The following is a 15,442-nucleotide window of genomic DNA, read 5'->3' as shown; positions in this document are numbered from 1 at the left end:
TTATTATTATTATTATTATTATTATTATTATTATTATTATTATTATTATTATTATTATTTGTTAGCAGATGCTCTTATCCAGAGTGACTTAAAATTGTTACAAAATATCACAGTACAAAGTATCACATTAGAGATAAGAGCAGTTGTAAAGTACAATAAAAATCAGTAGCAAAATATAGAGAATACAGTAAATAATTGCATGTAAGAGCGGGTTCAACTAAGAGCAGTTAATTTATTTAAAAAATATTCCAGTCCCGTATGAGCACGTAATAAGTACGATGAATGGATGAGAATGATTTCATCGAATGGATGAGAAGGTTTTTCTTTAAAAAAACCTCCCAGCCATCATCCCCGACCTCCTCCCTTTTGGGCTGTGGACGCCCCGACTCCTCCCTTTTGGGCTGTGGACGTTCGGGCTCCTCCCACTCAGGCGTAGGAAGTTCGGGCTCCTCCAGCTTGGGCTGTGGACGCCCCGGCTCCTCCCGCTTGGGCTGTGGACGCCCCGGCTCCTCCCGCTTGGGCTGTGGACGCCCCGGCTCCTCCCGCTTGGGCTGTGGACGCCCCGGCTCCTCCCGCTTGGGCTGTGGACGCCCCGGCTCCTCCCGCTTGGGCTGTGGACGCCCGGGCTCCTCCCGCTTGGGCTGTGGACGCCCGGGCTCCTCCCGCTTGGGCTGTGGACGCCCGGGCTCCTCCCGCTTGGGCTGTGGACGCCCGGGCTCCTCCCGCTTGGGCTGTGGACGCTCAGGCTCCTCCCACTCAGGTACTAGAGAGGGCAGCGACTGCTCCTCTCCCTCTTGCTCACTGGAAGGCATCCCTCCCATGTCTGCAGCTAGGTACCCCAGCACCACCATGGTGAGGTCACGAACGGATGCCGGGTTGTGCTGTTGCTCCCAGTCCTCCCATCGTTTCCCATCTCGCATCTGCAGCGCGTGAATAACCCAGGGGAGGTCACTGGCGAAGTTCCCCTCGGGGTGGCAGTGGGGTGGCTACTGCCCCGTTGTGGCTGTCCTCCTCCCAGCCCGGCATGCAGGATGAGGGCTGCAGCTGTTGTTGCTGCTGCTGCTTCCGCTGCTTCCTGCAGCTCTTTCTTCCCATCCTCGCTTTACTATATATTTTTTTTTTTTTTTTTGTAATCCAAAAATGCGGTTCCTGCTCTGGCCTGAGTCCTGGAGGCGCTGTAGATCCCACGCAGGACACCACGTGTCACAAAGACGGCCGGAGTGGGTGGCGTCAGACCAGAGCCAGGAAATAAACAGACCGAGATGTGTGGTTTGGTGAAGCTGAGCAAATGCTTTCGCTCAGCATTTAATAAACAGAACAGAAAATAAAAGGTTTGAAACACAAAAACACGGGACACGGCGCTACACGCCAAAATAAAAAGACAAACAAAACGGACTACACAGACAAAACACGGTGAGCAGATTTACCTATTAATTATTATTATTATTATTATTATTATTATTATTATTATTATTATTATTATTATTATTATTATTATTATCTTTACCTCCGTCTCCAATCCCGTTCTCCACTCACCGAACACCTAACCTCGAGTGAATGCTACGTGTCTCTATATATACTGTTGTGCTGGGATTCAATTACTAATTAATTATTCACTTGAATCCCAGCACGTGAATTAATTCTGTGCAACCCCGTGCTCACATATTACATTTAACCAGCACGTGAAGTGATTTGTGCCCTCCTCGTGCCTAACTACAAATCTACATTTTTTAAATACACGTGAAACACAGACCCGTTTATATCCCGTGTACCAATGACTATACACCAACATTTACACACGCACGCAACACACCAATGCACACAGGGACGGGGCACATTGCCACAGCACCATATAGAATTACTGTACAGTACTATATTAGTGCTTGGGCACCGTGCAGGTACTTAAGAGTAACAGTTAAACAGTACCATCCCTGAACCAGTACCAGCAGACCCGGTTTGAGTCTCGACTCGTGCTGTTTTTATCTTTTTACAGTACGGTATATAGGAGCTGCAGCTCCCGCCCTGTTACACAGCGGCATTGCTGTTTGAGCAGACACGTCCCGCCTCAGCTGGGTCATTGTCTAGAATGGCTGGCAGGGGGGGGTGTAGGGGATGTGTAAACCCCATTGTGCAAAAATGTACCTACCCTGTGCTACAGGCACCGAACCTTGTTATTTGCATAATGCCTGGGTTTATCCCCCTGACACATGCAAAGCATGCCTGTCTCGTGCCAAGCACGCCTTGTTGACAATCCAGTTATTGTCTTAACAAGCTGAGGCAGCAACTGTACATTCTTACTGTACATTGCTTGCTATTTGCATCAAACTGTTTTCTGTGAGTTTTTTGTGCGCATTCCTCCAAGGCATTGCGTCTCTAGGAGTTGGCATTCCTGTCTGAGGACGTGGAGTCAGATGGCGCATCCCCTGCGGTTAAGCTCTCCCTGTAACAGCAGAGCTTATGGCGTTGGTCAAGAGGCCACTGCGGTCTTGCAGGTGCCCTGGTCTACAGATCTGCCCTTTTGCATTACTGCACAGTGGTCTTGCTGCTTGAACAGATGCCCCCTTGAGGGCAGCAACAGTACTGTACACTACTGTACCAACCCGGTGCTACAGGCACCGAACCGGTACCAAACATTTCGGTACAGTCCTGGTTCCGACCTGCTACCGACCAGGGTTTTGCAATCCTCAATCTGGTACCGAGCAGGTCCAGTTGCTGTTCTTTTTTAGCAAGCTGAGGCAGCAACTGCACGTTCTTCGGTACATTGCTTGCTATTTGCATAATGACTGGGTTTTATTCCTGTGACCCATGCAGGCCAGCCTACCTGTGGACAAGCAGATGTTCTTCCTGCCTGAGGCAGCAGAACGCAAAGGAGGCACTGGTAAACCACATTTTCTGCGAGTTTTGTGTGCATTCTTCAAGCTTACGCTGGAGAAACTTTTCTCCTGCAGCTCTACTGTACAGTGCTCTTCCCCATCACCCTCCCTTAGAGGTGGCTGCGTCCTCACCCCATGGCTCTGTGCCAAGGGAGGGCCACGCACCCGGGAATAAAGAAGCTCTAGGCAGCAGTTTCCCCCAAGCACACGTGCCTGATGGGGAAAAGTTTGCTCCGTTCCACCCTGCTACTGACCGGTGTTACATCCCAGTCTGGTACCAAGCCTTGTTGACAGTCCTGTCTTTGCAGCTGAGGGCAGCAACTGTACATTCTTCCTGTACATTGCTTGCTATTGCTTAATGCCTGGACTTTTATCACTGTGCCAGCAGCCTCAGGGACCAGCACAGCCAGCTGCGCCTGTGGCCAGACTGGCGCAGAGGCAAGAGCCTCAGGCCAAACCACAAGGTGAGCAGGCCCAAGGGGTTTGCTGCCACAGGTTCAGGGGCCCTTCTCAGGGAGCCATCTTGGGTATTGGCGCCAGTGCACCACAGACATCCGGGTGCTTGCTACCGTTCAGACCAGCTACCCCTTGCAGTTCAAGCACAGTCCCCCACCCTCTCGGGGTGTGACTGCAACATCAGTCATGGAACCACAGGATGCTGCTGTGGTGTCTCAGGAGGTAGCAGCTCTGCTGCAAAAATGGGTTATTCGCATGATAGACCCCCTCCAGTTGGAGGAAGAGTTCTACTCCAGGTACTTCCTGATGGCCTCAGACCGATCCTCGACCTCAGACAGGTCAACCTGCATCTGAGCTGAAGGAGGTTCAAAATGTTGACAATGCAACAGCTGTTGCAGTCAATCAGGCCAGGCGACTGGTTGACCACGGTGGACCTCAAAGGTGTCTATTTCTATATCCCCATAAAAACGTGCTGTGGCAAAGTGGTTAATAGTGTACAGGTGATTAAAGAACAGACAGACAATTGTAATCCAGGTGAAAAGGTTTGTTTTTATTGGTTGTTTTTGTCCAGTGCCTGACGGCGAAACAAACAGGAAATACTAATGATGGCAAATAATACAGCGGCATGTATTACTTACATTTATAATCCCCCAAACAGGTCCCGAAATAATAGTACCGTTTCCCCCCGGGTCAATGAGTTGGTGTACCGAAGCTCCGTCTCTTTTTTTTCTACATGACCAAATTTCTTTTACCCCTCAGAACGAAGAGTCAGGCCAAGTAGTCCAGAGTACACTGTTCCTGTTACTTAGCGTCCTCACAGGTTGAGAGGGAGATTTACCAGCAAGAATCATTGTCTTTCTGTCACACCTGAACACTTAAGTACCTGCGGTTTGCTTCTCAGGGAACAGCGTACAAGTTAAAGTTTTGCTGTTGGCCTCTCTCTAGCTCCCCATGCCTTTTCAAAGCGTGGCGAAGCTATGATGGCACCATTGAGACTCAAAGGTATCAGAGTAGTCTATTTGGACGACCTATTCATTGTGCCCAGTCTCCAGCTCAGACATACGCTCACACGTAACATCGTTCATTGGCCACCTTCTACGGTTAGGGCTTATGGTGAATCATGCAAAGAGCCAGCTCACACCTTCTCAGACAGCCTCCTATGTAAGAGTGTGCTTGGACTCCGGGTCCATGCTGTTCACTCTGTGGGATGGGAGAGTGCAGAGAATAGCCGTCTGTTTAGAACAAATCTCACTGCGAACCTACTCTCCCTGCGGGTAGTACATCTGTCCAGAGGGGAGAAACTGGGCTGCTGACCTCTTCTCAAGGAGGGTCCCAGCGCTCAGAGTGGATGCGAACCTCAAAGTGGTAACCTCCTTTGGGAGAGGTTTAGGGGAAGAGAGATATATCTCTTGCCTCCTAAGAATCAACCCACTGTCCCCTCTGGCTCTCCATAATAGGAGACGGGGACCCGCTGGCGGTTGATGCCTTGGCACACCAATGGTCAAGGCAACTATTGTATGCCTTCCCACCGCTTGCCTTGCTTCTGCTGTGTGTGGAGAAAATCAGGCACTGGGCTAAGGTGCTCCTAGTAGCCCCTTATTGGCCCAGAGGACTGGTTTAAACCCTGATGCAGCTCCTAAGCGGCCAGCCATGAAGACTGCCCAAGCGCCGTGACCTGCTCAGTCAGGCACAGGGGACCTTATGGCATCCGACCCATCAAGCCTGTAGCCTGGGATCTGGGCCCTGGCAGCATTGAGCCTTCCTGGTCTGTGGAATAGGGCTATTGCCTGCAATGTTTGCAGGACCTGTTTGATGATAGGTAATCCCCCTCTACATTTAAAGGTCTATTGGGCAGCTATTTCAGCTTGCCATATCAAAATTGATTCAGCCTCCCAAGGAGTTCAGCTTCCTGATTGGGCAAAACATTTAGAAGTGGTTCGACAGCTTCGGCCATCTATGAAATGTATCTGTTGTTCCTCGATGGAGGTTTAACATGGTGCTCAGTGCACTCTTGAAGCCTCCATTTGAGCCTACGCATTCAACAGAGCTCAAATGTTATCGCTCAAGCGACTGTTTGCTTGCTATCACCTGAGTGTGTGAGTGAGATGCAGGGTTTTGCCTTAGTGAGAACCTGTTTAATTTTTAGAGCGGCCAGGACAAGGGTTAAGCTCTGTACCAATCCTGCCTTTTGCTGAACATTATCTCAGTATTCCATGTCTACCAGTCTGAATTTGGAGGCTTCTTTCCACCTCCTTACAGTTGACAGGGAGCTGAAGCTCCAAACGCTCTGCCCAGTGCGGGCCCTGGTGTGCTATGTTGACAGGATAAAAAGTTGGAGGCAGTCCGGACGATGTGTTGTCTGCTCTGGGTCAAAGTCCCATGATCAAGCCCTGTCTAGGCAGAGGCTGTCCAAATGGATAGCACTCATGTAGAACTGCCTATGAGCTTGCCAACTTGCCCCCTCCAGAAAAGCTCACTTCTCATTCCTTCAGGGGTATGGCAATTTTGTGGGTTTTATTATAGGGTGCATCTGTCAATGACATTTGCAATGCAGTGGTGTGGGCTACTACCCATACCTTTACTAGGTTCTACAGGTTGTGGATCCACAAAAACCCTAGCTTTGGCACTAGAGTATTAAGGGCAACTTCCGGGTCAACCCTTACAAATAGACATAGAGGCGAGTTTCTCCCTCAATTGTTAGCCCTAGCTACTTATACTGGGGTTCCTAATGGTAATACTCAAGGTGGCCGTTGGCTTAGCTTTGTAGCATTCCAGTTGGTCTGCAGTATTGCCTTGCAACAGCTTTGGTATTCGTACCCATTAGGTAATGGTTACATTTCCTACTTGATAGGGAACCCAGATTCCCTGAAATAGAAATGTAACCATTACTCAAGGTCATGATTGCAGTAGTCTTGAAGGAAAAATTATGACAATGTTTGCGTCAGCAGTTTTATGCCCTTGTGGGGCGGGCTCGACTGCATCACAGGCACTATGTGCTGCTTTGATATATCTTATTCAGGTTATCAAAGTCTTTGTTAAATACCCATTAGGTAATGGTTACATTTCTATTTCAAGGAACCATTGTGTGCTATGGAATGCAAAGTAGAATGGGGTCTTTATTATGTTACATTGGTTTGTTTTGAGGTGCTTTTTTTCAGTGGTTTTATGAGCACTTGCTTTTGATAGATTGCTGTTTTTTTTAGTGCTGGGACAAATATCAGAATAACTGCACAAATGTTTTTTTGTTTTTGTGTTTTTTTGTGTTTTTTGTTTTTTTACATGTATTCAGAGTCGCAAAAACATCTGTGTCTGCCAGAAATGACACCATTGACAGGGCATGAAGTTAAGGTCATGAAAGGCAAGGCAGTGTTGCCTTCGTTGGACATGAAGATTCAGGGGCACCAAGGCAGTTCTAGGGGGCAAAAAGGCAAAACAAATCCAACCCAAGGGCACCACGGCGATTTTCATACTCATTCATAAAACAACAAAAATAAAATACAGAGAGCCCATTATGTTGATGAAATTAATTCAAACAAACACAAATAATGTTTAACCATTTGCAGTCCATTTATTAAGTGCGTGTCAGACGCGTCAGGTCCAATTTATTTTCACACGCGCAGTTAATTTTAGACGCGCTGTTTAAAAGTATTTTTTTTCCACAGTCAAACGGGTTTAAAAGGCCCTGCATATCAACAAAGCACTCACTAGGCATCTCCAGCCCTGCCCCACCCTTTAGTTCGCTATCGCTTTCACATATGCTAAGAAATAAATAATAATAATAATAATAGTCGTACATGCCGATCAATCATCTCCTGATCACTCGTTTTATCACCAAACTCCTCAATAATGCGATCCAAGTCATTATTTTATTAGTATAACATCTCAAAAAAGCTCTGCAAATGTCCGTGATATTCTCTGTGCGCTGATTCAGTAACAGCCAGCTTGTTTCCTTAGGCCGCCCCTATCTGATGCCAGGGGCAAGTATGACTATTCATGAGATACGCCTCTTTTTTTTTTCGGCCTCTCTCGGCTCCTGTCACTCCCACTCGGCCATTGAATGGTTTTCTCGGCTTTTTCCGGAGAAAAAACAACTAGAAACACGTTTTTTGCGTTTTTTTGATGATGTCGGACAGGGTCCGACTGGACCAGATAGGAATAATTGCAACGTCGGACCAGGTCCGACATAGGACTGCAAAGGGTTAAATAGAGGTCACTTTTTCATTGTAAAAATAAAATGGTATAAAAAATACAATTTAAAAACAACAAACTTTCATAATGAAAAAATACATAGGGTAATTTGGCAAAAAAAGAAGTCATGGTAGTTTTACTAAACTCGGTCGCACACCACTGACTAATACATAGATTAGAGGTGTAGATACAGCCTTAGTGATACAACAGCACAAATAAGCTATGTCAGAGGGAAAGTTAAAGATAGATTTTCAGGCAAACTGGCTGAAGATTTACCCATGGCTAATTTAATAACAATAGTGGTCAAATGAGTTCGGTCTGCAGTGTGTCTGCAACTGTAGTTTGCTAACCGCTGTTACAAAACCTGTACAAACAACGCAGCTTTGGAAAAAAAAAAAAAAAAGATCGACATAGAAACTTCATCAGGCAATGGAGAGTGTTCTACATCACAACGATGAACAGCTGTCTAATCTCATCCTTTCTGCTTAACTTGACAACTGTAAATTGATTATTGTTATTGTTGGGGAAGAATTGTTGTGCACCTATTTCTTACCTGTAGATTAGGTCAATCCTCGAACACTTCACTGCCGCTGTAGACAGCTCTTCCTTTGTTTTTGAGATGACAAATTACTCACAGATGGAAAAATCACAGTGACACTGCCAGTGAACATGTGTGATTGAAAATATCTGGAAGCGTGGTCATATTGAGATCAGTCTAACATAACAGCGCCACTCCCTCTATTTGCCCTTCATTAACCAATGATACAGTACATCTTTCTCGTGGCTTAGTGCTGGGAGGTGCACAGTAAACAGAATGGCAACAATAATACATTATGATGAGTAATTTTCTTGCTAGGACGAGATTAGACAGTTCAATTAAATTGAATTGATACAGAACGGGCCAGCCGACACTGGCAACTTTTTGCAGGCAACTTTTGCTGTAATTATTTTTAAATTTGAGAGTTGTTTAAAAGTGTTTAAGAACAGCTGTAATGTTGCTATTGTTTAGAAAATAGATTTCTGAAGTCCTATATTTCTCCATAGAAGATCTTGATTTAACTGTTTGATTTCACTGAGTAAAACTGTAATAGCTGAAAGTAAGGCAATTTTGTTTCCCCATGCAGGTCTCCCAGATTGACTCTATCTTTGAGTGTTTTCTGGTAGAAGAGGAGCGAGTTCTGAAGGAAGTTCATGTTGAGACAGTTGAATGGGCTCAGATTGTTGTAGACTTAAACAACATTATAAAGGTATTTAAAATACATTAAATTATTCTTTTTTGATACACACAAAACTTGTTGCACATTCTAGATACATGTACAAATGTAAGTATGACATACGTGTACAAAAAGACAGAGGGACAGGTATCTTCGTGTATTCTTAGATTCGCTGAATACATGTAAAAGTCTAAAAATGTAAAGTGTGACATACACAATAGCTGTCTCCGGTGGTGAAAAATATGACTGAAATTTCTTTGCATCTAAATTGCATAAAAAAATATAACAATTATAATCATCCTGTGTAATATAAATATTGATTGTATGTAACAAGTAGATCTGAATTCTAGTCATTGAAGGCATTTCCCAATACAGTGCTCCCCCTTTATACTGCGGAACCGGTTATAAGGTGGTATGGTCGTGCCACCCATTTGCCCAATAATGCCATTACACTAACACCAGTAGTCTCGTTATAAGGCGGAACACAAATAGCACGTCCCTTAATTATGGCTCCCAACTACAGCATTATAAAGGGGGAGCACTGTACTTGTTCTAGAGCAGAAGTAGAGAGTTTTTCTGTTAAGTTATTGGAAATATTTCTTCCTTGCTACTCCTTTTCAGGATATGTTGCAGGCTGCTGGTCAGTATCGACAGACCCAAGCTTCCCGTTACCAGAACGCAGACAGCAGCAAGAAGGAGCCTGAATACATTCCTTGGACAGGTAAACTTGGCCTCTAATGCTAAATGTAATACAGTAACTCGGGTTTAGATTTGAAAATAAATAAAATAGTTAATAGATGATCATTTTAAACGAAAAATATTATTAATGCAGACATTCCCAAACCACCACCCAATGAATGCTGTATAATGGTATATACTTTAAGCTGGGCATTAGAAATGGAAATTATACATTAATAACAGAACCGACATCAACACCCAGCAGTGTTCATGTAAATGCGAGTACAGTATAGTGGTGCATGTATTAAAATCACCAACAAAAGACGTGATTACCTGAGTACACAAATAGCAATGTGACTAACTGCCGAGAAAAGACGAACAAAGACGTCACTGCCCAAATACACAAGCAGCATCGTGACTTACTGCCGAGAAAAGACGAACCAAAACGTTACTGCCTGATCTTGACTCATCCATGACATACAGGCAGCCATTTTCAAGGAAACGTCATTAGCTTCCTGAGGAATTCAAAGAGAAGCTTTTGCAATTTGTGTTTCTAACAAACAGTACCAGCTTGGACAGATCAGAAATGCTGATCAGACCCCCGTATTTTTCGACATGCCAAGCAATACCAGAGTTCACAAATTGGGAGAAAAAAGGTGAGTAATCACGACTGGAAACGAGAAACAGCACATAACTGTAATGCGCTGTGTGATAGCAGTTGGCCACAAACTGCCTCCATATGCGTAAATGAGGTTGTATCTTTGTTTTGTGATCAACCGTTTATTTTTTCCAAACAAAACAAATAAAAAAGAGCATGACAAAGCAAAACAAACTCAAAGAACTATATGCAAAAGAGCTCATACACACAGCAAAAAGAAACAAACACAAAATAAGGTAACATAGTCATTCCGGCAGGAGTTTGGCCAGGGAGGTGGAGACCAAATCCCATGTCTCCACTGTCCACAGTCTTGCCCCATTTAGTTTAGCTGTTGCCCGCTCCAGATGAACAATATCTCTAAACACAGTTAACCAGTAGTAGGCTGCAGCCAAATCCAAAGTTTGAGTAACTTTTTTTGCAGCTGTCAACCCTGCCAACAGAATTAGTGTTCTGCGATACCTCATTTAGGCTACCTCGATACGATACCCTGCATAAGATTACGATATTCGATGTTATCACGATTCTTTTGGATTTTATGTCCATTACATGTTAAATGGCTGTCAAATAAAAATGTTCGCAAGTACAAAGTGTGCTGAACCTGCAACAGTCAGACGTCCGTTTCCAGCATGAAAGCTAATTGTTTTACACACACAAAAATAGTTTACCTCAAAATCCAAGGAATATATAAATAATATATAGAGTGTCAACATGTTTTAACATGGAGTCGTTTAATGACACGTCTGCAAAATATATTTTTGAATCTTGGTGAACTAACGAACGGCATTTTGATCAGTTTTTAGAATGTTCCTATCGTGTTAACTTTACACAGTGCTTTTTTATAGTATTGTACAAAATGGTACTATTTCAACACACAAACATATATAATATATATATATATATAATATATATATATATATATATATATATATATATATATATATATATATATATATATAATATATAAATATATAAATATATATATATATATATATATATATATATATATATATATATATAAATATATAAATATATATATATATATATATATATATATATATATATATATATATATATATGGTGCATGATTTACATTTTGAAGGCCAGATGGAATTCACAGAATCTCAATAATATGTAAAACAAAAGAACTACAGTAAAAGTAAAACTGTTTTCACTGTAACTTAGATGCTGTCGCTTCACTTCAACAAAGAGATTGGGGTGGCGATCTGATAAATGCTTAAATAAATTGGTGTTGTTTCCTCCCTGGTTTTTTACTTCTTTCAAACACCTCCTACATTTTGGATGTCCACCTTCAACTAGATTGCCGCTTTCATTTAATGAATAACCAAAATAGTTACACACTACACTTGCGGAATTGGCTTTAGAAACCAGCTGTTTTCCCGCGTCCACCATGGTGTTACTTGGGCAGTACTCTAATTAAATTTTCCGAGAACGCGCAGCACAAGAAAGTTAGTTTCTTCCGGTATATGCCAAAAAAGTTCATATTGTTTTTAAAGCACACAATTGAAGTGTTTTGAAGTGTCAAAAAAAAAAAAAAAAGACAGAATCAAAAAACACGATATATCACCAAAAAAAAGACGGGATCAAACGATTTATTTTTTTTACCCCGATATTAGGTATTGTATAATTTTTGTATCATGATATACCGATATACCGCAGAACACTAAACAGAATTAACATTATTTAAAGTGGTAAGCAAGTATACGAAACTGTCCTCGTCACCACCTCCAAATCCATCAATAGACAATGAGGTTATATCTTTGTAAATGCATATTTATTTGATTTTTTTTTTTCATCAAACTGAGGCTGGGAAATTTTGGTCTGCGTCCTTAATATCGAGAGTATCAAATTCAGTGGAATACGGTAATTTGTGTATACTTTTAAGATAGTGGACTGTGTAACAGTATAGATATTGTCATTCATTTCAGTAAGCTAGTGTTGTAGATGACACTTAGTGGTTCACCTGTAGCGGGGGGTTCTTTATGAATGTAACACTCAATACTTGATAACAGACTGCAAGAGAACCTCGTGTGTTTTGTTAACTGTGACAGTCTGGCTCGCAGTGGTGATGTGTGATGACGTCACGGACCAGGAAGTACAGAAACCAAACAACAGTGGATGGGCGGGTGAAGCTGAATGCTATTGCGTTCAGCGTGTTTAATAAACAAAACAAATGATTTTAACAAAACAACAAAAACACAAAACAAAAAGGCGCGATGGCCAAACAAATAGAAACAAGTATATTTGTTTAAATATAGAAATTGTTAATTTTATATGTTCTCGCGCTCTCTCTCTCCGCTCTCCCGTACTCTCCTCTCTACACTCAACCCCGAGTGCAGAGAGCTGCAGGTTTATATACTCTGGCCGAGGGATTAACTAGTTAATTATCTTATTACCCCTCGGCCAGAGTCTGCACACGTTTGGTAAGGATGCATGACTGTCGGCTAGTTAAATAATCAGTAGCTGATCAGGCATGCATCCTCACGGGGTTTTTAAATATAATAATACAAGACGCGGCGCTTTTACCCACGCCACAAACAAAAATACAAATAATAATAAATAGGGGCGGGACACTCCGCCACATTAACATAAAGAGGTTTATTCCTTTGTGAAGTTAACAGGTGGATTCAATTATACACATTTAGATTTTTCCCTCTGAAAAACCCACACATTTCACAAACAGCTGACTATCAGCTAAAATGACAAGGACTTGTCATTACACTGTTTGATGATTTCAACCCTGACACCAGTAGCCAGAGCAATGTGCTACTGAATTAACTCCTGAGGGGGAAAAAAAAAAAACATTTTGGGAATTAAAAATTGTAATACAGGTTCCTTGATTGTAGTAGAAAACCTGTCATTCACTGCTAATGAAAAATATTGGTTTGGAAATATCTAAAATGCATAGGGCTGGGTTTGTTCCCTAGCCAGGAATTCGAAGGTAGTTTTAAACCTTCGAAGGTTCGTCAGGTGACGTTCACGTAATGTGTGGTTTTTTTTTTTTTGTGTTTGTTTTTTTTTTTTCTTCTCTTAAACTGTACTATAAATCACACATTTATAGTCATTCATTCAAAAATTGGATCTTTTTATTTGTATAATGCATATTACGTAAACAAAATTTGTTGTATTAAAATCCACTACCAAAGCGTTACAAGTAGCAACTCTATATGGCGCCACTGCCGTGTATGGAGCAGGATGTAGTATCCAAAGCAGTGGGCTCGTATCTCTCTAGTGGCTGTATTGCTTCAGTAAAATATGTACTGAATACCTAGTGTACAAGACAGTGCAAGATAAGTGATATGGTAGAATATGTTGAAACATACAAAATATACGCTAACATTAATAGTTTTAATTTCGAAAACTGAGCACCATAGCACCGTCCGCCCCTCCCCCCTCCAGCTCGTGTTGACCAGAGGCAAACCTTTAATTTTTTAATTCGCCATCTCTACAGCAAAGTGTTGTATAGCGTAAGCTGTATTGAAAGAAATGTCTCAAAACCCATCTGCTGTTAGGGATTTTTTTGTTAAATGCCCAGACGACCACAAAAAAATGGAATGAAAACTGTGCAAGCGACTGTTGTATCATGGAGGCACAACCAATCTGCGGGGTCACTTGACAAGCATAAATTCATATTATTATTATTTTTACTAGTAGTAAAATGTGACTGATAACCTGTTTGGAAAGATGACTGTTAAATAAAGCTTTGTTTTGCCTCTGCAGTTCATACTGCTGCAATGCAAGCTTACTGCATATATCGCAAGCAGCATCATTTACATGTAAATAAACGATGTGCATTTTAGTTTTTATTTAAATTATAAACATGATTTACTGTTCTATACAACATATTTTTAAACTACATGTGACAGGGTTCGTACGCTAGTCTGGAAAAAGTGTGGAAAAATGCCAAACTGATTTCCAGGGCTTGAAAAACCATGTCTCCGTTTTGAAAGTCTTGAAAAAGTCTGAAATTTTACTAGTATCACGGGAGAATGAAAATAATTCCGCTGTTTGTTTGTTTTTTTTTTGTTTTGTTTTTTGTTTTTTTGTTTTTTAATTAATAATAATTGATTTCAAAAGCGGGTCAACAGCTCTAGCGACAACTGTCTAGGCCAGGGCTTCTCAAACTTGGTCCTGGGGACCCCCTGTGGCTGCTGGTTTTCATTCCAACCAAGCTTTCAGTTACTTAACTAGACTCTCAATTGAACTGATAATTTGCTTAATTAGACCTTTTTACTTGTTTTCAGCTCTGTGCAGTTGCATATTTCAAGTTAGCTATACCATTTGATAAGTAACTTGAACTGCAGCTGTTTAAGAGCTGAAAACAAGTAAAAATGTCTAATTAAACAAATTAATAGTTCAATTAAGGTTATAGTTAAGTAATTGAGAGCTCGGTTGGAATGAAAACCAGCAGCCACAGGGGGGTCCCCAGGACCAAGTTTGAGAAGCCCTGGTCTAGGCAATTTTGCTAGTAGTAGCAACTATATTGCTTGCGACCAAATCACCCCGTGTATCACCCCTGACAATGTCCTGACAACTCAAGCAATCCTATCCAGTCAGCACACTGGTATGTCACATGACCCTGTCTTCTCCAGTGAAACAAAGTGCAAAATCGACACTGACAGCCAAAATATATAAATTTATATTGAAGGCTATGATTTTTAAACAAAGTTACAAACTGGAGTCACAAGCTACTGTATTCTGCTCACCCAGATTCACATTTTGTTATCTTGTTACCTTTATTAAATTAACGTTATTTCCCAACCCAGGGGGAAAAAAATACAAATACAAAACAAGTTATTATCATCACTGACTCATTTGAAAAAAAAAAAAAACGCTTTCTGTAGCCCTATGGTGTGTATAAACGTAGCATGTTAATGTCGCTTTTTTCATTTCTTTAATGTGATTAATAAAATGTACCGGTAATTGTATTTTGCTTGCTTGTAACTTAGTCACGAGTGCAGCAACAGTCTCGGGTCCAAACCGTCAGCCTAGTGTAAATATACTATTTACATTCTCGCTATATGGCCTTCATTCACTGGATGCACCACAAATAGGTACTGTACTTGTAATTATACTTTTATTCACACTATTATTTATTATTATTATTATTATTATTATTATTATTATTATTATTATTATTATTATTATTATTATTATTATTATTATAAGTGGTAGTAGTGACACATACTGTAATAAGGAAAATCAAAGAATGAAAACAGTACTAATATGCCTTTATCCAAGGTGACTTCCTTAACTTACTCCAGCAGCTTGTTCGTTTTGGGTTGTCCTTTTACTATAGCGAACAAAAGGCTTTGGACCCAAACAGGGTTGTTATAGTGAGGGTGTACTGTATTTAG

General features: G+C 41.7%; 1 protein-coding gene across 1 annotated transcript in view; it reads left to right on the top strand.

The window, feature by feature from the left end:
- The window catches only part of nup133 (nucleoporin 133), a 97,045-nt gene that overhangs the window by 56,743 nt on the left and 24,860 nt on the right, over window positions 1–15,442 (top strand). Inside the window, exons 16-17 of the mRNA XM_034018696.3 lie at window positions 8,642–8,764; window positions 9,353–9,452. Of these exons, the coding sequence (XP_033874587.2) occupies window positions 8,642–8,764; window positions 9,353–9,452 (223 nt within the window). The remainder of the gene's footprint in view (window positions 1–8,641; window positions 8,765–9,352; window positions 9,453–15,442) is intronic.

Source organism: Acipenser ruthenus, chromosome 6, assembly GCF_902713425.1.
Source record: "Acipenser ruthenus chromosome 6, fAciRut3.2 maternal haplotype, whole genome shotgun sequence".
In the NCBI taxonomy this organism is placed as follows: domain Eukaryota; kingdom Metazoa; phylum Chordata; class Actinopteri; order Acipenseriformes; family Acipenseridae; genus Acipenser; species Acipenser ruthenus.
Note: the sequence above shows the minus strand (reverse complement) of the source record. Positions and strands in the feature narration are given on the sequence as shown.